This window comes from Medicago sativa, chromosome 7 (assembly GCF_051527215.1).
Source record: "Medicago sativa cultivar Bolivia chromosome 7, Bolivia_mono, whole genome shotgun sequence".
Taxonomy (NCBI): domain Eukaryota; kingdom Viridiplantae; phylum Streptophyta; class Magnoliopsida; order Fabales; family Fabaceae; genus Medicago; species Medicago sativa.
The window spans coordinates 78,111,149-78,133,787 of record NC_140755.1 but is presented as its reverse complement, the minus strand read 5'-3'; the positions used below and the strand labels follow the sequence as shown (position 1 = coordinate 78,133,787).

Genomic DNA, 22,639 nt, shown 5'->3' with positions numbered 1-22,639 from the left:
TTTCTCTCTTTCCTTCCATGGATGTCATGTTTCCTAACATGGTATCAGAGCAAACTTGGTATCCACCCTGAAGGATATTTTCCGCTGCATTTTTTTTGAGAAAATCCAATTTTCTCAATTTTCCTTTTCTTTCTCTCTCTTCATTTTCCCGAGAAAATCTAATTTTCTCACGTCAGTTTCACTTTCCTTTTCTTGTTCTTTTTCTCGTTCATTTTTCTTACTGATTCATTTCTTGCTTTCAAGTCTTTGATTCGGCTTCACTTTCTTGATTGTTGTCTGATCAATTTTCGTTTGCTTTCAGTGAATTTCATTTTCGTTTTTCTAATTGATCGCATTCGATTTTGATAATATTGTTTTTCCCCAAATCTTAGGGTTCTGTTTTTTGTTCTTCTTTATTTCGATTGAACCGATCATCCTTTGGTCGATTTCTGGATTCGGTTTCAATCTCTATCCTTTTCTGATTCTGTTTCCTCTTCGATTCGAAATTCGTGTCCGTTCTTGATCAATCAAGTCTTTCAATCTATGAATTTTTGGATTTCTAATTGTGTCCACTTTTGTTCTTGCGATGGCGATTATGTTCGCGATTCCGTTCTCATCTTTTTTCCCAAATTCCTAGTGTTCCACTTCCATCTTTCGTTTCCTGTTCGAAACAGTTACACATTCTAGGTTTTACAATTTGATTTCGTTTCGAATACATCGATTTGACTTTGTGACGAGTGTAGAGCATTGTTGATTTGCTGCTATATCGGTCGACCTGTTCCGGTTTGTTTGTGCGTTTCTGATGTTACAATTGCTACCGTTTGCCACTTTTTCTCTGCATCTTTAATTGATTGTTACAATTGGTTGGATCACTGCAAGGAAAATGTGCACTCAAGGTGTTTGTTGAAAGTCGTCACTGTAACAATTTGGCGTTGGGTTCTGTTTGACGACGATGGTGGTTTATGCGAATGCATCTATGAGATTTTCATCCATTTTGTAATATTCTGGTATGGCTGATGCATTGGTATAGTATCCCTGCAGTTTGTAGAATGAGTTCTGCTTGTATTATGGAAGTTTAATTGTTGGCTTTGTTGTTGATCACTGTGAGTTAAGCTTTTGTTCAATTTCTTGCTCCTACAATTGTGAGGTTTGTACTTGTTCTTTTCTGCACATTCAGATTTGTTGGATATGATTTTTGTGGCATTGGATATGCGAGTACTCTGTTGAAGACATTATTTGGAGTTTAGTTTCACAAAGGCTTTTTTGGTTTGATTCTTTGGACAAGAGACACTGCTTTTTGTTGCAGAGAGTTGTATTCAGTCCTAGTTACATAGTTGCAGACAAATCTACTCATGAAGTTTGGGATATTGTTTGTGGTTTTCTGTTTTTGCTATTTGGATAATGCTGCACTTAGTTCCTTTCTTGGTTGTCTACAATTGTGGATATTTTGAAGACATGGATGGGTTCTTGGTTGGAAGCCTTTGATTGATTGTCTTTTATTTGTTCCTGGATCGTTGATGAAGTTCTTTGCTACTACTATTTGGCTCATTGATTATGGAAAATTGGTGATTGGTACCTATTTGCTGCTATCTCTCTGTTTCGTGCCACCGTTGATTGCATTATGCAAGTGGCATCACCCATCATAGAGCAATTTTGGTCATACAATTTTGGGCAGGTTTGTACAGCATCTCAATGTGGTCCCTTTGATGTTTCTAGGCTGCATATTTGCATTCCTTTTGTGCAACAATACTGCTGCATTTTCTTATCATTGGCTATGGATTATTGGTTTTCTTTGTTTGTTTCTGGCTTGTCCACTCTTGTGACAATTGAAGACCTTTTCTTTGGATTTTTCTATTATGCTTCATTGTTGGAAGCATTGGTTTTGACCTTTGGTTTGAATGCATCAACATGGATTTGTTTTCTATGGTTTGAAGACACATCACATGGCTATGCATCTCTATTGGCTTGCTTTTGGTTTTTCTTGTCTCGGCTCGGCATTGAAGGGCATCACTTTTATCTTTGGAACCTTGGTCTTGTTGCTTCATGGTACTTTTGGTGTGAAGTTTGCTCAGCATATGACCTCCTTCCATTGTAGACTATGGCCCTTCCTTGCACTTCTTTTCTTCTTGTGCTTCTGTCTTGAGTTATTGAGAACTCTTGATGGTTAAGCGTTGTGCCTTAATTGGCTTTGTGGATATTGGCATCTACCGGATGGTAGTTAAGCGTTGCTTTGATGCTTCTTCCTTCAATTGGTTCAACCTTGAGTTGTGGTTGCTTCTTGTTGGATAAGCACTTGTTTGATGACTTTGGTTTCTCGCCGATGTGTTTCCGGCATCTTTCCTTGTATTTTCATTTGCTTGATGTATTTCCTTGTATTTTCTCATTTCAAGTTGGAAGTGTTTTGAGCACCTTCCAACTTGAGGGGGACTATTAGAGATATATAGTTTAGTTACAAGTAGTATTGGTCCCATTAGTATATATAGTTGTAACTTCCCCATAAGTGGGACAACAACATCATATTGTAATATCCAATTTCCATCAATACAAAGAGCTTTTCTATATTTCTCTCTTTCCTTCCATGGATGCCATGTTTCCTAACACTAAACACAATAAGGAATAAGTTCTTTCTTTTGATATTAGCCTTCTCGGTTTCCATTTTGTTATTTTGTTAATTAATTTTATGAAGTTAATTCTAACATTGTTTGATTATAATTAAAAGATATTTCATTGTTTTTTCTCTCCATTTTCTAAAATTTGATAGGTATAGAATATGGTTTATTTGAAAACAACTCATAAAGTTACATTTTATTGCAATCTTCTCCTTTTATTTCTAAAATAAATTTAATTGGATTTCTCCAAGTTGAGTTTGAGAGCTTATAGTCAGTAAATTTGCTCTATCCGTTTTATGCAAAAATGGATCAACTTCATTTCCAACATGCATTTTTTGTTTGTATTCATCACATGAATTATATTTTAATTGTTACATTAATTGTGTAACTAGACTCATAATGATATGGAAGAAAAGGTTCAGAATTCCTTTGACATTTTGTATAACTTACATATGTTGTTGCTTGAATCAATGAATAATTGTTGAGCAAGGATTATCAGAGGATGGATGAGGCTGAGCAGTTTAATGGTTTGATCGGTTGAAACATTTGAAGGCTTAAGTTTAGCAAGCCTATGAGATTGACATAGGTATATGTGGTCATTTGTGTAAATGACCCTAAAGTCATTCATTTAAAAAAATTATTTATGGTTAAACCCTTGATTGATTATATTGATTAAGAGGTATATGCTTATATTGTTCTTATCTTATGTTTCACAATGCTGCTTACATTATTGATATGTTTAGATTGATGCTCCTGACAATGCTTATTCCTTTTTAATATTCAGATTCAACGTTCCAACTATCGTAATGGATGAAACATTTGCCACATTTTTTTGTTTGATTGAATTGTGTCGCAATTTTTGAGTAGATATGTTTAGATTGATGCTACTGACAATGCTTAATCCTTTTTTCTTAATTATTTACTTCAAGGAATGGTCTAAAAAATTTTGCTAATAGACCAAGATGGTTTTTGTATTGATAGTACTTTGAATGTAACATTTTTTTTTTGAAGAAGAAGACTTTGAATGTAACATTTAAAAAAATAACCCGTAATTTGTAGATATGAAAAACTTCGATTATATTTATACTCAAAATGATGACATTAAAATTATTATTTGCAATTGTGCTATTAAATTTTGCTTTTATCTACAACATTTACAATGTATATGACCCGTGTGGCAGCACGGGTGGAAATTCTAGTAACAATATTAACTCTTAACCTTAAGACATTTTTTTTTTGTCTTAACCCTCTGATTCTCATAGGAAGGAGCTCTAGTAATCCGAAGTTCGGTCAGAACTTGAGTTGAAAAGTAAGTTCTTTAACTAAATGAGCTGAACTTGAACTATTTATATATTTATGCTCATTTGGTTCATATGTTAACTTGATTATATGTATAGTTATGTGTGCGTGCGAGCGAGCGAATGTGCACGCACGCATGTGTAATACTTAGAGAATCAAGCCTGTTATATTTGATTGTACAAAATTCTTAGACATTCTATTTCTTTGTTCTACCTTTTTCTTTAATTTAGTGTGTGTGTCAATATACACACACACACACACACACTACACACACACGTTGTTTTCAACATTATTGGAACCTTAGGCTAGAAAACATGTAATATAATTGCATTGGAACATTCTGGCTGCAGGTTATATTTCTTGTTATTTTGTTTTTTAGAATTTGAGGTTTATGTGCTCTCTTCACAAACGACACTTACACTTTGAACCCAAAATTTGAAGTTAATTCCTGCTAAATATTCCATTCTTCCCTCCAAATTAAAGGTTAGCTATATTTTTGCATCATCAAAATGTTATAACAGCTGTGCTATATATCGCGACCAATTTTGTCCCGAGTGGTTCGCGAATAGAATTTCAGCCAATTAGATTAGACTTTTCACGGAAAACATAGGCGGTATTGTGTGTTATGTGGATCACACATTTTATAGAATAACCCATCGTGATATCCTCGGGATATCAAGCATTATCCATGTTATAATATATTTATTTCAACTTTGTTTTGAGAAACAATTTCAATTTTTTAAAAATATTTATAAAATATAAAATTCTGAGAAGGGAGAGAATTACCTGAGAAGGGAGAGAAACCGAGAGATGTCAGCGGAAGCCTACCGGAGTTATTCATGTTATGCAACAGAACAAAGATATTGGTTTTATTAGTTTTCTGCTATTAATAACATACAAAGTGAATGTAATATATCTAGTTATTTAGTTCCCTCAAAAAAAAAAAAATTACTAGTTATTTAGTAATAAGCATAACAAAAACACACATAAAATAGTACAAATTTAATTAAGACTCAATCAAGGAGTCGAATACAATACAAAATTATTTATTTAGTTATTTTTATTCAAATATCCATCCCTTAAAATAGCTCCACAGTCTTCATCCGCTCCTGAACCTGAAAGCATTATAAGGTCACAAGTCAGAAACAATTGAAAAAATAAAAAACAAAACTCAAAACAATATAATAACAAAAACTATACCTCTGTCGAGATGGGAAATACTCCTCCGTGGATCATCTAGCAATGCAATGGCGGTTGGTGGCAGGGCACGCACTCTTCTTACATCCTCCAACTCCGTAGGAATGGAAATAAACTCATAACGTCTCATTAAGCTCCACATCATCATAATAATTGCTGCTGTAATTAATGCCACCAATCCTAAGATGACACTTGAGATCAATTTGGTACTGGATTTTGCAGGTGGTTTTTCTTCTTCATATATGGAAGTGAAATTACAACTATGGATAGAGTATATTTCACTTTTTCGGAGGGAAAAGGCTGAAAACCCCGTGTACAAATATGTATTCTCTTTGAAAAAATCAAAGAGATAAAAAATGGTAGTATTAAGAGTCGGAGTAGAAGGCTTGGATTGAATTTTATTTAGGTATACTGAAAAAAGGTTAACTGAGGAATAATATTCTATCCAGGAATAAAATGTGGCTCCACTCTTGAGATCCATAAATTGTTCATCAATAATTATGGATGCCAAAGGAGCCGCATGTGAATTGTTTAGATATATTGAAATTGAGGAGGAAGTTGTGGAACGTGTATCAAACACAACCGCAAAAAATGTTTTGGGTAGGGCAAATAATATGGCAACAGAAGGGTGGGTTTATGATGGTACATTCGGAGAGATAAAAAATAAGAAACCTTCTCCAGAATAGCTTAAATTTGATAGTATTGAAAATGAGAAGAAAAAAAAGTGGTAAAAGAGAACGGTGTATTTTTAATAACATCAAAAAAGTGAATTGAAATGGATAAACCATTGCTCTTAGACTATTGATACTCGAAAAGCGTAGAGGAGAGGAATCACTGGATGTTAGTTGTACCCATTCAACGCTTTTATTGATGAATGTATCACCCACTAGTGCGATGTCCCAACTAGCATACCTACCTTATAATTAGTGCTTGTTCTTCCGTAGTAGATGGCACTTTTTCTTTCCCGAGCAGCTAGCAGATGGTGGTTGCTGAGCAGAGTAGTTGGAAGTGTTGTCAAGTGTGGTCTTAATAAGTAAAGGAATTAGAGTAAATTGTGAATGAGAGAATTTGATAACTTATTTCTTCATCATGGTTGTACAAATGTTCTTTTGAATCAATTCTCTTTTCAATGTATAATTGGAATATTCTCTTATATTCAATTTTTCTCTAGGGTAGAGATTTTATAGCACAGTGAATGGAAGAAAAATTGTAAGTGGAATTATGATAATAGTGGCCAGGAGTTACTCTCAAATTTTGTAAAGTCAAATTTTTTACTAGGTTATCTCTACCATTAGCCAAGTAAAGCCTTGTTTAGGCCTCAAATTTTTCTATTTTTTAACTTGTATATGGGCATGCGCGTGCGTGCAAGAGGAGGAGGAGCAACATCATTAATAATGAGATAACGACGACTTTTTTAACCTGCATTTTAATCACACTTAAAATTAATAAAATTTTATCTAAGATAGACAATTCTCAACAAAGATTATACGATAAAGAGTCTAATTTACAGGTTTGATGATATAAGATATAGACTATCAAATAACATAGTAAAGTGATCGATGGATTTTTTTTGTTTAATAGGTGATCGATGGATTTATTGAGCACCCATCTTTCTAATAAAAACCAGAAGGAACTCTCTCCCCAATAGTTTACTGTGAAAAAAAAAATTCTTGCTCTAAAAACATTTTGTTCATATAACAATTATCGATAACCAAATCCATAAATATCTCAAATAACTATTAACAATTTTAACAAACAAGAGGTAATGGGAGAGTACCACTTGTATTATTTTTCAAACTAGATCAGCAGAGATGACTAAGAAAAGAGGAGACAGAAATATATATGGTGTTTCAATGAAGAATGGTGTTTTAAGAGAAGAAAAAAGTATAATGAGAGGGAATGATTGAGGGTGCTTCTATTGAGGGTATTTAATCAGGGCTTGCAAACTTCTATGTGACCAAAGAATATGATATCTTGTCAATGTGCTAATATGTTTTTGATTATTTGTTCTATTACACTCAAGAGTGATTAAGAATGAATTTAATTAATTGGGAATAGGATTTAGGGGGAGCTTGCAAACCTCATTTTAATGGACTATCACAGACTTAGGGGGAGCTTGCAAACCTTAGAACCTGAAGTCTAATGTTAATTAAATTAACAACAATTATTCAAAATATTTGTGTTTGTCATCATCAAAAAGGGGGAGGTTGTTAGAACAAGAATGGTTCATGCAAGTCGTCCAGAGTTTTGATGATAACAAAGTATTGAAGAACAATTAGAATAATAACATATGTTCAAGTGCGCATAATCTATCTATCATGAAGAAAGAACATATGAAGAGCTTCAGAAGAAACATTAGAAGCTTAGAAGATATGGTGGAAGATGTAAAGGAAGGTCAACCAGAAGCTAATGTCCTTAGAAGAATGATGCCTCACAGAAGTTGGAGAGTAATCTCAAAGGATCTGTGTAGGACATCATACAGAAAATCTCACTGGCATACTTGGATCTGACGGACCCAGAATCCACGTAAGCTTGTCTTATTATGTGAGTTGTCTCTATCATAGTATCTGATAGAGCAGTTCTTTTGTCTTCTTCTGTCTACGTGTGCAACCAGACAAAGGACCTCAAGAACAAAGAGAATGCAATCGATAATTCTTCTTTCAGCAAAGGACTTTCCAATGAAATTATCCATATCAGGCAAATGGCCAACGTTCTTTATTGAAGCTTCTCAACGACTTTATTTATGCTGACACTCTTCTCCAACTTCTCTTAAATTACTACCTATAAAAGGAGCAGAAGGCCTGAAGAAGAAGTAACAAGACTCTGTTATTTTTCTATGCCAAAACTCTGTCAAATCAAATAGTGCAAAACATTTAGGATTTTAGCTTTGAAGTTTATATCTTAGAAATCCTAAAGAGTCTTTTCATTTGTTCAGTTTACACTACCATTGTTGAATCCAGTGTAAGAACAAATTAACTTGTTTGTAGTTCTACAAACATTTTAGAAAGTCTCTCGCTTGCGTTCTTGGGCATATAAATCTCTTGGTGAAACCTTGAGCACCTTAGAAGTCTCAGTCAGTTGTGATTGAGCAAGGAAGAATCTTAAGCAGTTGTGTTTAAGCAAAGGAAAGTCTCTTAGAGTTATCCTTGAGGAGAAGTCTTTAGGTAGTGTCCTAGAGCATAAAGCCTTAAGCAGCTGTGCAACTTGAGCAAAGAGAAGAAGTCTCTTGGAAGCGTCCTTGAACAATTTGTAATCCAGAGTGATTATAATGAAATCGATTGGAAGTGCAAGGGGATTGGACTACTGCCTATGTTGTAGGAGGAACCAGTGTAAAATTGTTTTTTGGTCTTTATCTTTGTGTTCTGTTATCCGCTGCATTCAGACATTCAGAGTCTGATTCTGCTAGGTTTTTATAAACATTTGGAAAAAGAAATCGTCAAAGTAATCAACTTAAAACACTTGGAAAAAGAAATCATCAAAAAAAATCAACACAATTCACCCTTCTGGTTTGTTTTTCTCACCTTCACCATTTACCCCCTACTTTAACCAAACAAAGTCAGATGATGATAACAAGACAACACCCTTTTTGATAAAGAAAAAGAAACTCAACCCAAAATTAAAGGAAAGAGATACAATTTGAGGGGAGGTGCATTAATCAATTAGCAATTTGGTTTAGTTACAGACAACGCGTACACAGACCCGTTCATTCTTTCCCAATTCACAAAATTAAAATTGAAACAAAAACTAATTAGGGTTTTATCTTAGCGATCCTCTACCAATATGGCGAACAAGAGCGTGCATCTCCCTCACGAAGTGATAACCGAAATCCTGTTGAGGCTGCCGGTGAAGACTCTTCTACGTTGCAGATGTGTCTGTAAGTTATGGCTTTCTCTCATTTCCGATCCTCATTTTGCAATTTCACATTTTCAACTTGGTGCATCATCCAGACTTTTGTTTATTGATTATTATGATTCTAAAACCCTATCCATAGATTTTCATGCTTGGCTTGGCCGTGATTCTGCATTTTCACCAAAGCCTAATTTTTTGCATCCCCATTCTCGTCCGAAAATTGGAGGTTCCTATGGAGGATTTCTATTTTTGCATTGTTACAGACACTTCTACTTATGGAATCCATCGACTCGTGTCCACAAACAAATACCTGTGTCTCCTATAACTATTGCCTCATATTCCAATAATTCCAATAATAACAGAACTTTCAATTTGCTCTTTGGTTTCGGATACGACATGTCAAGCGATGATTACATAGTAGTTTTGGGGTCCAACAAATTCAATCCTATGGTATCTTGTTCAATTGACTTGGAAATTTTCTCATTGAGAACTAATGAGTGGGAACAAATTGAGTTTGATTCTCATTTGCCTTATAGGAACACTGTAAGCTCTGAAGGTAGTACCATAGTCGGGTTGTTCTGGAATGGTTCTATTCATTGGCTGGTTTACAATTATGAGACCAAAAGTGATGTTATTATTGCCTTTGATTTAAAGGAAATGACAATGTCAGAGATTGCTCTTCCAGATGATTTTTATAGTGATTACTCTTTTAGAATTTATGATTTGTTGGTATTTCGCGGACTTATCAGTGTGTGGAATGTGGATATGTCTACAATTAAGATATGGGTGATGCAAGAGTACGCAGTGCATTCGTCTTGGACTAAGACTTTTGATTTCTCTTTTGATCCCGATCTGAATTTTTCCCCAGTATGCTTTACAAATGGTGGTGATATTGTTGGACTAGATTTTGGTGGATTAGCGAAGTTTGATCAAGAAGGACACCAGCTACAGTATTACGTCTTTGGTGACTGTTACTTTACAAGATCCCAAATGGCAGTGTATACAGAGTCTTTGCTTTCACTCCCTGATGGCATTGAGCAAGCTTAAGACGACTAGTGATACCAAACAAGAAAAATTGACTGTGAAATATTAGTATTTGCCATTTTACTGATATTGATCTTGTATTATGAACTCTTGGTATCATGAAGCATGGGAAGTGATAGGCAGAATACTGAAACTGGAAAAAGATATAACATAATCGAGAGTAGAGTTGATCTTTGCTGTTTCTTCCTTGCAGCTCCTTAGTGAAGATGAAATTTGTCTAGTCATTGCCAGTAGGTTGTTCAGTCTCTTTGACTCTATGCTTTGTTGTTTTTTGTTACTTCAACAGTTGATTTTAATTTGTTTTGAAATGTTGTTTGATTTGTTTTTTGTTTGATTTTGGTTGAATGGATAGTGCTTTCTTTATATTTGCTTTGTTGAAGTCGGTGCAAGATGTTTGAATGCTTGTTGTGTTCTTTTATGGCTTTGTTACTGATATTGCTACACAACGAGGATCCATAAAGGATTGGGACCTGAGATGAAATGTGAGGTATATACAGGACTTTTCCATTTTTTCTTTACTCCTAACTTTTAGGAACATTCTAAGGATTCTTCTTCATAGTTTCTTGAGCAAAAGTTGGTGCTTCCTCCATCTGTTTCGTTACTAATACATCAGCTTCATTTAGACTCATCAAATATTGTGCATTTTTGTGTTGTGTTCTCTAATTTTTTGTGCTATGATTTCTGATTGTGAACTTGATTTTTCGGGGTTAGTCAGAGAGGGTTAATTGGTTACATGGATGATGAATATTGCAATCAAGGTAAGGGCGGTGTGGTGGACTGGTGGTGGTTCTAAGGAAAGTGGTGTTTATGGGTTGGGGTGATTTTGGAACTTTTAAGTGGAAGAAGATGTGAGGGAGTATCGTTGGTGCTGTGAGATTTAGTGAAGTTTTGGATTCTAGGTCGATGATTCCTTTTGAGATGAAAGCTATTGTTAGATTAGCAAAAGTTACTTCATCTTGTGTTGGTAATTCAAGGACTAGTTCAATAAATTGCTCTCGTATAACTGATATTTTCATGAACTAGTGAACATTGGATAGTGAAGCAGGTTGTTGTTCAATAAGCCCGTTGTAAAAAAATAGATAGCAAATCATTGAATGGAAAACATAATTTTCTGTTTACCTATTGATAATCCAACTCTTGGAGTATTTCAAAGGGGTAGGTACTGGGTAGTCTTGTGATTATGGCAAAAAGGGATAAATTATTTTATAAAAGGTGCTGAACAAATTTTTATAATCTGTTGAGGTATATATTAGTCAGGCATGTACTTGTTTCAGAACAATAATTTTTAGTGCCCTATACTGCTTAGAGGAATGCTAAGATCACACTCTCAAACACACCCCTTTGAACACACCCACATATATACCGCCACATCGCCTCTTTTCTCTACTCATTGACTAGATGAGCGGTTATATAAGTTGTCAATCTGTAATGTGTTCAGATCTGTCATAAGCTCCAAACGCGCTTTGCTGCTTATGGTCGTCTCTGAGTTGAGTCGTATGGGTTTCGTTGGTCTTGTAAAGATAGTGTTGGACACTGATTGGTATTATGCAGGATCAACCTGAATATTATGCATCGATTCAAGGCAAAAGACTATATGTCTAACAAAATACATAAAACCAAATTCTAGATGCAATTATAAATCACACAAAAAAAAATGTCAATTATATGGATTACCCCATCATATCAACACGCTCGTCTTCATCAATCTCTTACGGTGAAGAGACCGTGTGGTGGGAAAGAATATTTTTTTTTTTTATGTATTTATAGAACCGGGTCATGGGTACAAACCAGGTCAATTGACAAATCGGGTTAAGATTGACCCGTATCATAAAAATGAACAAAATTCTTTAAAATCCTGCAATTTTGATGCGTTAGTTTGATTTGTTATAATTAGATAGCAAAAAACATTTCTAAATTTACTTTTAATCAAAATAAAAATTTCATAAAATAAAAAAGAAAACACCGTTTAAAATTTTTAAACGTTAGCGCATTAAAAAGAGTGAAAAGATGGGCACACGAGTGCTCGTTTTTTCGCCTGTGTATTGATAAAAGAAAAGTTACAAAGAAATAAAGGGGGATCAATTCAAATACTTTTCAAGTAACAAAACGAAAACATGGGAGGTCTAGTCTATTTCTAGCAAAATCAGCCCGAAGCTCACGATGAACATGATCAAACCAAAAAAAAATATGAGAACTAAATCTTGCGTTTGCATATGAGTTACTATAAATTTCATGGACAAAGTTGTATGAATGTAGTTCATCCATCTTTTTCTTGGCTTCCAAGGAACCATTAAAGGATTCCTAAAACCTTGACTGTCATTAGCCAAATTTTGCTCCATTGTTTGGCCTTTGCAATTTTAATTGCTAGCATAGCTCCCATGAGCTGAGCCTATAAAGTATTTCCCATACATATTGGCTAGCAAAGCTTCCGAACCCTAAGCATTTCTAAAGATTCTACCACAAGTAGCTTTCCCTGGCACCCATAGATACTCCATCCGAATTGCATTTTATCTAATCTTATAAAGGGAGATTGTAAATAACTGGTTTGATTCTTGGTGCATTTAGAGGATGAATATGCACATTGAATGCCTTCAGGAATGAAAAGTCTTACATGGAAGAATCTGAGGCTTTCTTTGTAGCATTTCTAGATAAAGTAGTTTCTGATATTATTCTAGTGAATATTAGAGTTGTTGAATCTTTTTTGGTCTCTAACATACCAAATAGAATTCTTGTGTTAATTGTAGCAAACCCTTAGACTGACCAGATATTTGAAGGTTGATCATATGCCAAAGGTCCATAAATGAATTTCTTGAGTTCTTGCTGATTAAATGATGGCTAGATTTAGATTGCTTGAAGCACACGTTACAGATAGCTGGAAGTTGTAAACTTCTAGTTAGAAGATTTTCATCACTTGCAAGCTTGTTATGCATGAATCTCCAAAACAGCAAAGAATTTGATGGAGGGATAGAAGCATTAATTTTCCATAACGTCTTACCCTAAAACAAGTTTTGAATAGGAGGTGCAAGATGAGAATAAGCATATTTGAGGGTTAGGTCTTCTGAGTCAACCGGTGACCATGTATATTCTTTTATCATTATGATTTCCAAATAGAAAAATGGTGTTTTGTACATAATTGAGCAGATTTGGAAACCTTTGTTGCAATCCCCAAGGGATTGACCACTGATTGTTTCTGATAAAATGTTTAACTTTTGAGTTCATATGAGAGTATGTAATTCAAAGTATGGTTGAGCACACCAATTTTCAGTGCAAAAGTTGATGTCATTTCCATGCTCCAGAAAATCATCAAACTTTTGTTTGATTCTACTCCATAAAGAGAGAGAATGTGATGTCTAATATGCCTTATTCCTTTTCAAAATCTACTTAAACTCTTCTTCTAAGGGTGCGTTTGGCCCTACTTTTTTTAGGTCTAAAAGTCACTTTTAGAATAAAGTTGAAAAATAAAACTTCAAAGTTGAAGTTAAAGTTGTTTGATATTTGTTGTTTTTTTCAACTTAATTAGTACTTTTAAGTTAAAATCTGTTTGACAAAATATTTTTAAAAGAGCTTTGAGATTTTATTACAAATTATCATAAATAAAAGGCTTAAATATGTCTTTAGTCCCTGCACTTTCATCAGATTTTTGCATTGGTCCCTGCACTTTTTTTTTGTTTGGAATTGGTCCCTGCACTTTGTAAAAATATTGGTATTGGTCCCTCTGTTAACTTTCTGTTAAAAAAAACACAAAACTATTGGTATTTGTCCCTGCACTTTGTAAAAATATTGATATTGGTCCCTGCACTTTGTAAAAATATTGGTATTGGTGCCACGTGGCGTGAAATGATTGGGCCACGTGGCACTCCGTTAGTTTTGTGTTTTTTTTTAACAGAAAGTTAACAGAGGGACTAATACCAATATTTTTACAAAGTGCAGGGACCAATGCCAAAATCTGATGAAAGTGCAGGGACCAATGACACATTTAAACCTAAATAAAATAAAAGGCATTTTTTTTTATAAAAAATTAAATTTTGTAAAGACCTATTTTTTTTTTAGACCAAATAAAAATTTATAAATTATTATATAAAACATTATCATAAATTAAATTGAAAGAGTTTGAAAAATAATCCAATATTATAGAAACATAACACATCGTAAACTTGAACGATTTTTGTTTTCCAACAGCTTAGTGGCTATTTGATTTCTAGCTCTATCCATGTAGCTCCCATCATGTACTCTTAAATTATACGAACTCGAATCTTCATTAATGTTTCTTTCTTCTTCTCGTTCGGGCATATATCTAGGGATTTGGTCCCATTTGTTGAATTTTTTCTTGTTTGATTAGTGGAAATGGTCTCATATCACATAAAATATGCCACCTTTTCTTCCAAACACCAATTGTTCTTTCAATAACATTTCTAAGTGACGAATATGCATGATTGAATACTTCATGAATGCCTTGTGCTTGACTATCCCGTGAATATATATAAGAGTAATAAGATTATTACTAAAGAACAAAAAGACAAAATTTGTTCAATGAACAGAAGTATGAAAACTGAATGATCATATAAAGGGATAAGAAAAAAAAAGGAAGAAAAAAATAAACAAAATCTATAAGAATCAAAAGAATAATACCTGCACCACACCAGTTATCAGCGGCGGCAGCAGGATGGGTTTAGCAGAAAGCTTAAATAGAAAATATATATAACTAGGGTTGTGCAGTTTTGGCGGTATCCTAAAAAATGCAGAAAAAATGATGGCGCCAACTTTGCCAAAAATGATAATAAAATAAAGAATATATGGCTTGTACGGGTATCGAAAGGTGCACAAGGGAATACATCTCCGAGAAGTTGCTCCAAAGTTCATTTTCTCATCTTATTTTCAAAGTCACTTTTATTAGATTTCCTTCTTTGCAAAAAAGACACTTCTTTTATTAAGAACTTTATTAAAATTGTGTTTGGCCCCACTTCTTCTTAGAAGTAGAAGTTAAGTGGAAATTAAGCAGGGCCAAACAACTTTGTCCATTGTTCCTCAGAGTTAAACAGTTCCCATCACAATTTGAGATTTGCTGCATCATTCAAAGTTGCTATTGATATAAGCCCTAGACCACTTCAGCAATTGGTAAGAAATATTTGTGCCATGCTACGGAAACTCCTTCTATGGTTTTTTGCCTACACACGTTCTTCAGAAACTTAGATTTGTGTTTGAATTTTAGGTAAACTTGATATCATGTTGTTGCTCTGCATTGGATGGAAGTAGTTGAAGTTGAGATGTCCAAGCCTATAGTTCCAATTCAGCTCTTATTTGCTTGCAACAATCAGTAAGCACTTGTGCTCCATTGCATCTATATCTCTATTTTGGAGCCTTTTATTATACTATGTTCCCTTTTGCATCAATTACTCTCAACATCTTATCCTTAATTCAACTCAAGAAATTGATCAATACTTAAAAGATTACTTTTCATTCCAGTAATATACAACACACTAGAGATTAGAGTTTGGTTACCATCTTTTTCTCTTGATAAAGACATCACATTTCTCATCATCCATCAATGTGCTATCATCAACAAACTTCATTGTGTTCTTCTCTGTGTGATTGAACTTTTTGAACAAAACTCTTATACCAGACCACAGATCTTTCAAATGCGTAAACGCGTCATATTTCGAGCATAGAGAATCATGTCCATACAATTCTTAGTCTTACATGTTCCACTTTTGAATTCTTCTATGCGTTTGGTTCAAGGTGATCATTTTTATGTTAACATCACTAGAATGGGAACATATTTTGGTGAAAATGATTGCTTTTCTCAATTAAAGAGTCAAATCTCATAACTTTTATGACAAATTTACAGAAATCAAATAAAAATAGATTATAAGAAGAGTTTAATTTCCTCTAAAAAAAAATTATTTATAAAAGCTATCTTATCCTATCTTAAATATAAAAGTTTTTAAGTCTTTTAAGAAAAAATTTTGAGCCAAAAAAGTTGTAAATTTTTTTGAGCCAAAAAAAGTTATAAATTTCCTATTCTTTTTGCCTTTTTTCTTTTTATAAAAAAGGATTTTAAAAATCTTATATATAAAATTTCGTAAGTCTCTTAAGCAAATTGTTTGACCCAAAAAATTTGACCCAAAAAAGTTGTTAGGAATTTCTTAATTTTTTTTGCCTATTTTTATTTCTTTGAAAATAATGATCTTACACATCTTATATTTAAAAGTTCTTAAGTCTCTAAAGGGAAACCCTAGTTAAATTAAATAGTGGTAAATGAATATATAAGCCATTTGGATCGTTGAAGTGGCAATGTTTAGATCTCGTTGATTGCATTTTATTCTTATTATTGATTGATTATTGAAGGATCAATGGCACACATCGGTGAAGTAATCGGTGATGTATATCAGAAGTGCTATACAACACGAGACGAAAGCCCACGACCGTAAATGGTGGAAATCATGCGCAGGACAGCAAAATATGGGGAGAGAAATGAATTAGTTAATGGAAAGATAAAAATCCAAGGGCAGCAATTCATTTGTAAGTTGTCGTGCATGATTTTCTCTCGTACAATAAAGCATTTTTCAATGTATATATAAGCAGCCATGATACGCTCTCAAATTCTCACTTACGAAATCAAAGCCCTAATTTCGGCGACGCTCCCTTCCTGAAGAAGAAAATGTCTTCTTTTTCATCTCCTTCTCATGATCATTCTTTTTATCATAAACCAAAAAACAATGCCAAATACCCTTCTTTCTCGATTACACCAATGTGGTAATCGGTGACCACATCTTAAAAATCTATTTTTCATAAGTTTAAAAGCTTGCTTTACATGGACACTTCTATTTAACTTAGAAAATCAATTGTGATAAGTTCAAATAAATTTCTGAGCATTGTAAATTATATAGAGGTTGAAAGGGATAAATCAAAGATAAAGACCATACTTACAATGATTCACACTATACAATCTAAAATTCTTTATCTTCATCTTGTTTCTCGTCTTGTGTCTCCATAAACATTCTTCTTTTATGATGTGAGTTTGTTATCATCAAAACTCAGCCAAGTTTTAAGAAGGAAATCTTCTTCACATAAGAGACAATGATGAGTTTGAATCAGAATTTGAATATGATTTTATTTTTAATTATTTTGTTGTTTAGGTGGTGAGTTTAAAGCTTAAAATTTTAGTTGACTTGGTATTTAAACAGGCAATTTTGTTGTTGTTAGATTTAAAGACTATGAACTTTGGGAATGAGAATTGAGATTCTTGCTATTTTGATTTTGGGTTTTGAATGTGTGAATTGAAAGAGCTGGATTTCTAAAGGATATCAGCATATGCTTAAGGTGTTGTTTAAGGTTGTGTTGTTCAATGTTCAAGCAATCCGACTTTCCCCTTAAATTGTGTGTTTTTGTTGTGTGTTGAAGAAAATGATATGACTTCTTCAATGGAGGAGGTGGTTGAAAGGTAGAAGATGAAGATGAGGGGAATGAAAATTATTTTAATGTTTCATATTTTTAATTCATGAATAATTCACGTGTCAAATGACTAGATAAAGTAAAAAATGAAATAAATAAATAAATTACACTTTTACACGTCAGCGTGACATTGTGGAAGATTCTTACTTATATGTTTAAATAAGGCACAAAAAATAGAAGAATCTGAAATGACAGAGACAAAATCTAAAAAGAAATTAATATTTGTATATATATAGGACTGGATAGATAGAGTATATGATATACAACAGGGGTGTTCAAATCCAAACCGATCCAAAAGAAAACTGCAAAACGATCCAAAAAAAACCGAAAACCTCATAAAACCGAATATCATTGGATGTGTTTGGATGATATTTTGTGAAAACCGCTCGGATTGGATCGGATTTTGGATTGATTTTTCCAAACCGAACCGCATACAAATATTTCAATACATATTTCCATTTTATAAGTATAATATATTATATTAAGCTATTATTTTTTTTTCTTTTTAATGCTTTTAATACTACGTATGAGTTTAATTTTATCAATTTTGTTTTTATTTCGTATGTTTCAAAGATAATCAATCATTGTTATTTCGCACTATTAATTTTTTATAAATCATATATTATATTTTATATCAAACCTATTATTTTATCATATATTTATAAGATTATTATTAATAAAAAAGTTACAATTTTTAATTTGGTCATCCAAAAACCGATCCAAGTTGAACCGCATTATTTTGGATCGGATCGGTTTTTTAAAATTAATCATTAAAAACCGAACCAAACTGCATATAATTTTATCTTTAGATCGAATGAGTTTTTACCTCAAAACCGATACAAACGGGATCGCGAAACACCCCTGTTATACCGTATATCCTTGTTTGATTGATTTTGCCAACGCATTAAAAAGCGGTTTGCAAGCATGAAATTGGTAACAAACTCGTTTTGTTACACCTTCACCGTTTTGGAAATTGATTTTTCCTAGGTAACAAACTCTGTAACCTCATGTTATGTTCCTCTTTTATATACATTAATTAATCTCACGTTTCTCTGTAGCTTAAGAATAAGAATATTCAATCAGTCTGCCTGCAATGACTCCATCGTTGGTGTTGCTCCCCGACGATCTCACCGCTGAGGTACTTTCCTTTCTTCCGGTGAAACCTCTTCTTCGATTCAAGAGTGTTAGTAAGTCTTGGAAAACACTCATCTCTGATCCCACATTCGTGAAATTGCACCTCAAGAGATCAGCAGTACAAAATCCTCACTTCACCCTAATCACGGGGCACGAAAAATTTATCCCCGGAGAGTCACTCTTATGGTAGTGACGATGAATCTGAGAGGGATTACAATCTCGTTCCATACCCTATAAGTCATTTACTAGATAACCCGTCATTCTCCCTTCTTTTAGACGATCCTTACTATCACGTCACTTACTATCATGTGAACAACGACGTATGCTCTCGTATAATTGGTTCATGCAATGGATTGATCTGTTTGGCTGAGACTTCTTTAACTCATAATGGGTATCAAGAGAATTGGCGTAGAGAGTATTGGTTCCGTGTTTGGAACCCATCCATCAGGACAACACTATCGGAAAAATTTGGGTATTTTTATGATTTTGGACCACTTTCGGAGTATGGAGGCGATTTCAATTTCAAATTTGGTTTCGACAATTCAACTGATACTTATAAGGTGGTGGCGTTCCGTTACAATCGACTAACAGGAAATAGAAATATAAAGAATCTAAGTTCGAGTGATCATGTTTGGAGAGATATTGCATTTTTCCCTGTTGTTCCTCTTCGTTTGGACTATGGTCATAGTGAAAATAGTGTGTATGGTGGTGTTTACTTAAGTGGCACTTTTAACTGGTTAGCTATCCACAACGACCTTCCCTATAGTGTTAAGAATATTAGAGTTGAACATTTTGTTATCGTTTCTCTTGATTTAGGGACGGAGACATACAATCAATATCTGTTGCCTCGTAGTTTTGATGAAGTGCCATCTGCAGAACCAACCGTTGGTGTGTTGGGGGGCTGCCTTTGTTTTTCTTATTCTTACAAGGAAACTGATTTGGTTATATGGCAGATGAAGAAATTTGGGGTTGAAGACTCTTGGTCTCAATTCCTTAAAATTAGTTACCAAAATCTTCAAATAGATTATGACATTTTTGACACTTATTTTCGATTGGTGCCATTGTTTCTTTCTAAAGATGGTGATACATTGATACTTAAAAGCAGTCAAGAATTTGAAGCAATTATCTATCATTGGAAAGATAATAGAGTGCAGAGAACAAAAATTACTCCAAGTAGAACTATTACTTATGATAGAAGAAGAATCACAAATTGGGTATGTTGGGAATCTGCGAAGGATTATGTTGAAAGCTTAGTTCCAATTTTTTGAAAGTAAGTTCCTATTATGTGATTTACTTGTTTGAATTTATGTTCGTTTTTATATGTTGTTTTCATAATAATCGATTGTATGAATATTCTTTTGAACATATGAACATGATGCGATAGCTGGTTCCATATGATGTTTGCACTGTATAAAACTATTATGGACAGATATTGGATTATCTCTTTTTTCGCATGAACATGACAGTTTCATGTTTAAATATAGGAAAACACAAAAAAAAATTCAGCTGGAGTTATACACCATCAGGAGGGGTTCAAGGTGTTTTTGCTTTGGTCTCAGGTTTTTTCTTCTCGAAGAAGAGGTCTTTTGGGAATTTGAAGGTTTTTATATATCAACCTCCCATTAAGAAAGAAAAAAATGGATTAAGGACTAAGGAGAGGGTTTATGGTAGTGAACTGTAATTTGATTGATTGGTACCAACAACGTTGCATGAAAAAAGGACACAACTAGATTCTGATATACATAGCATCTCAATATTTAAATTTTGTACAGTATAGGTTTATAATTCAGGGTCTTCAAGATTTTCCCTTTTCTTTACATACTGAATTTTAATCAACTTGGTACATGTTTTAGAATATTTTTGCACGATTTCTTACTGCTGTCATGCTTCCCCCCGCATATATTATGGTCATGGATCTTAGAAATTGACAACTCAGTTTAAATACGTTAATTTTAATGCCATGGAAGTATTCAACATAGAAGGTGGATACATGATAAACTCTAGTTCTGTTTGCATGCTGTGAAACATTAACACTTATAAATAAAGTGTGTTTTGTTCTGTTTTGGTTGTTATTTGCCATCATTCTTGGTTCTTCTTTGATACACAGTTGATTCATTTGGTGCTTACATAGGTTGAACAACCTGAGCCTTGAGATATCAGATTCATCTATGCAGCTCAGAAGTTGCATACCTTTATTTAAACCATTGATCATGTCTAATTTTGAGTCTAGTTTATCGATGGTATTAAAAATTCCTTTTTTTTTTAGTTTCCTTAATGGTGGTGTTTGTTTAACTTCAGGTTTGATTTTCAACAATTTGGAAGTGCTTATGGTTTAATGCGACGAGATTCAAATCAATCAAGATCCATGAGTTATCATCTGAGTAGGCCACCTGCTATGTCTGAAGCATTGGAGGCACTTGTGATGACAGTAATAAATGGAAAGAAGGCTGTAGCATAGTAGCTTTCATTCCTCAGAACGAATATTCAGGGGAGCTAGATTATGGATTGATGTGAATACTAGATTGCTTTCACCAAATGTTGATCTATAACAATCTTGCTTGAAATATGACGGGTTTGATATTATGTTTTTTTAAAAAGTTAACTACGATGTAATCATCAAATTCTCATCAATTTCATTTTACTATGATGAATATCAATTTGCGACTATTTTTGTTGTTAAAGTACAACTGAAGTGCTTCCAAGATATTGCTCCATCATCCTAAATTTGGCTCTAGGCTCGATAATGAAATATAAGATGCACTAAATGATCTAAAAGTATTCGTAAACAATAGAAAGAAGACTAAACCTATGAATCAAAATGAACCATCGAAATGATTGAGTTCAAAAAATCAACAAAAGTACGCAATCAAGCTTGAGTCATATGATTGATCATTCTCAAATTGTGTCTCTTGAGATCAAGATATGTACTAGGCATGTTACTTTCCCTAAATGCATGTTGACCACATCATAATCATCAACACTTTCATAATCATCGTGCCAATCAACAAATCATCTATCATGGGTTTCAGTAAGAAAATTTCTTTATGCTAAAATTCGATTCTCAATTCGCCATATTGTAGTAGATTAACCTCCTCTGTAGATCCAATATCTGTTGTTTCAATTGGTGTTACCTAAATAAATCTTAGATAATCTATTATACATGAAATGATAAATTATTATAAAATAATAATAAATTAAGATGGTAATTTTCACTTTTCACCACCGGTTTGATTAATTTTCGTCTATTTTGTCCTAATTTAATAGGTTCTCTGTCAATTATCATTACTTTTAACACATTAGTATGTTTTTTGGCTATGAACCTAATAACTGCATTTAAAAGCCTTTACACAAAACAAAGAAGATGATCCAATGGTGCATTGTTAAGGCTAAACTATAAAAGCCTTTTTTTTTATATATATAAAAGATCATCAAATACCAGTCATTCAATACAATAATGTCAAAAATCAAAATCAATTTGGCATTGTTAACATAGAAATATATCCTCTCAGCAAATGAACTTGACGATCAACCTCGGACTCAAATTAGGACGAGAATGGATGAAAATGTATGGTAAAATATGGAGAAACTGGCGGGTTGCTCGATCACCATGGTGTGTAAACTGCTGCAGATTTGGACACAGGTTCATTGTAGCAGAATTTCTAAAGGCACTGTATCAGGTTGAGACCCTGCAGGCACTGTAGCAGGCCACAGTTCTGCAGATAGTGGCTGGAAAAAACTATCCACGGGCATTCTAAAGAGAAATCTAGATGTAGACTTGTTTCCACAACCACATCAAAACACTTTTGGAGTTGGTATGTATATCCGTAAAGACAAATTCAAGTTTATTTGAGCTAAAACATTTCACAATCAATTTGTTGTATCAACAAAAGAGGAGGGAGGCAAAAATGTTGATACTGATAGGTCGGGTGTCCTGATCTGGGTTTGAACTCCGGCCCACTTGTGTGTGTAAGTTTTCAAATGGCTTTGTCATTTCGTGTCCACAAAAAAATAAGAAAAAATAAAAAGAGGAGGAGGCAGCGGGACTTATGGAAGCTCTAATTTGGTTACATGGCAAA

At 33.6% G+C, this 22,639-nt stretch overlaps 1 protein-coding gene and 1 pseudogene across 2 annotated transcripts; both read left to right on the top strand.

The window, feature by feature from the left end:
• Nucleotides 1-8,864: 8,864 nt before the first annotated feature.
• Nucleotides 8,865-10,115, top strand: LOC146908809 (F-box protein CPR1-like). Its single transcript, XM_085727349.1, has 2 exons — nt 8,865-9,130; nt 9,197-10,115. The coding sequence occupies exons 1-2, from the start codon at nt 8,865-8,867 to the stop codon at nt 9,978-9,980; spliced, it is 1,050 nt and encodes a 349-aa protein (XP_085583475.1). The 3' UTR covers nt 9,981-10,115.
• Nucleotides 10,116-18,501: 8,386 nt separating this feature from the next.
• LOC146908808 (F-box/kelch-repeat protein At3g23880-like) lies at nt 18,502-21,220 on the top strand (annotated as a pseudogene). The gene is made up of 2 exons (XR_015019611.1): nt 18,502-19,833; nt 20,862-21,220. The product of XR_015019611.1 is annotated as an F-box/kelch-repeat protein At3g23880-like (transcript).
• Nucleotides 21,221-22,639: the final 1,419 nt, after the last annotated feature.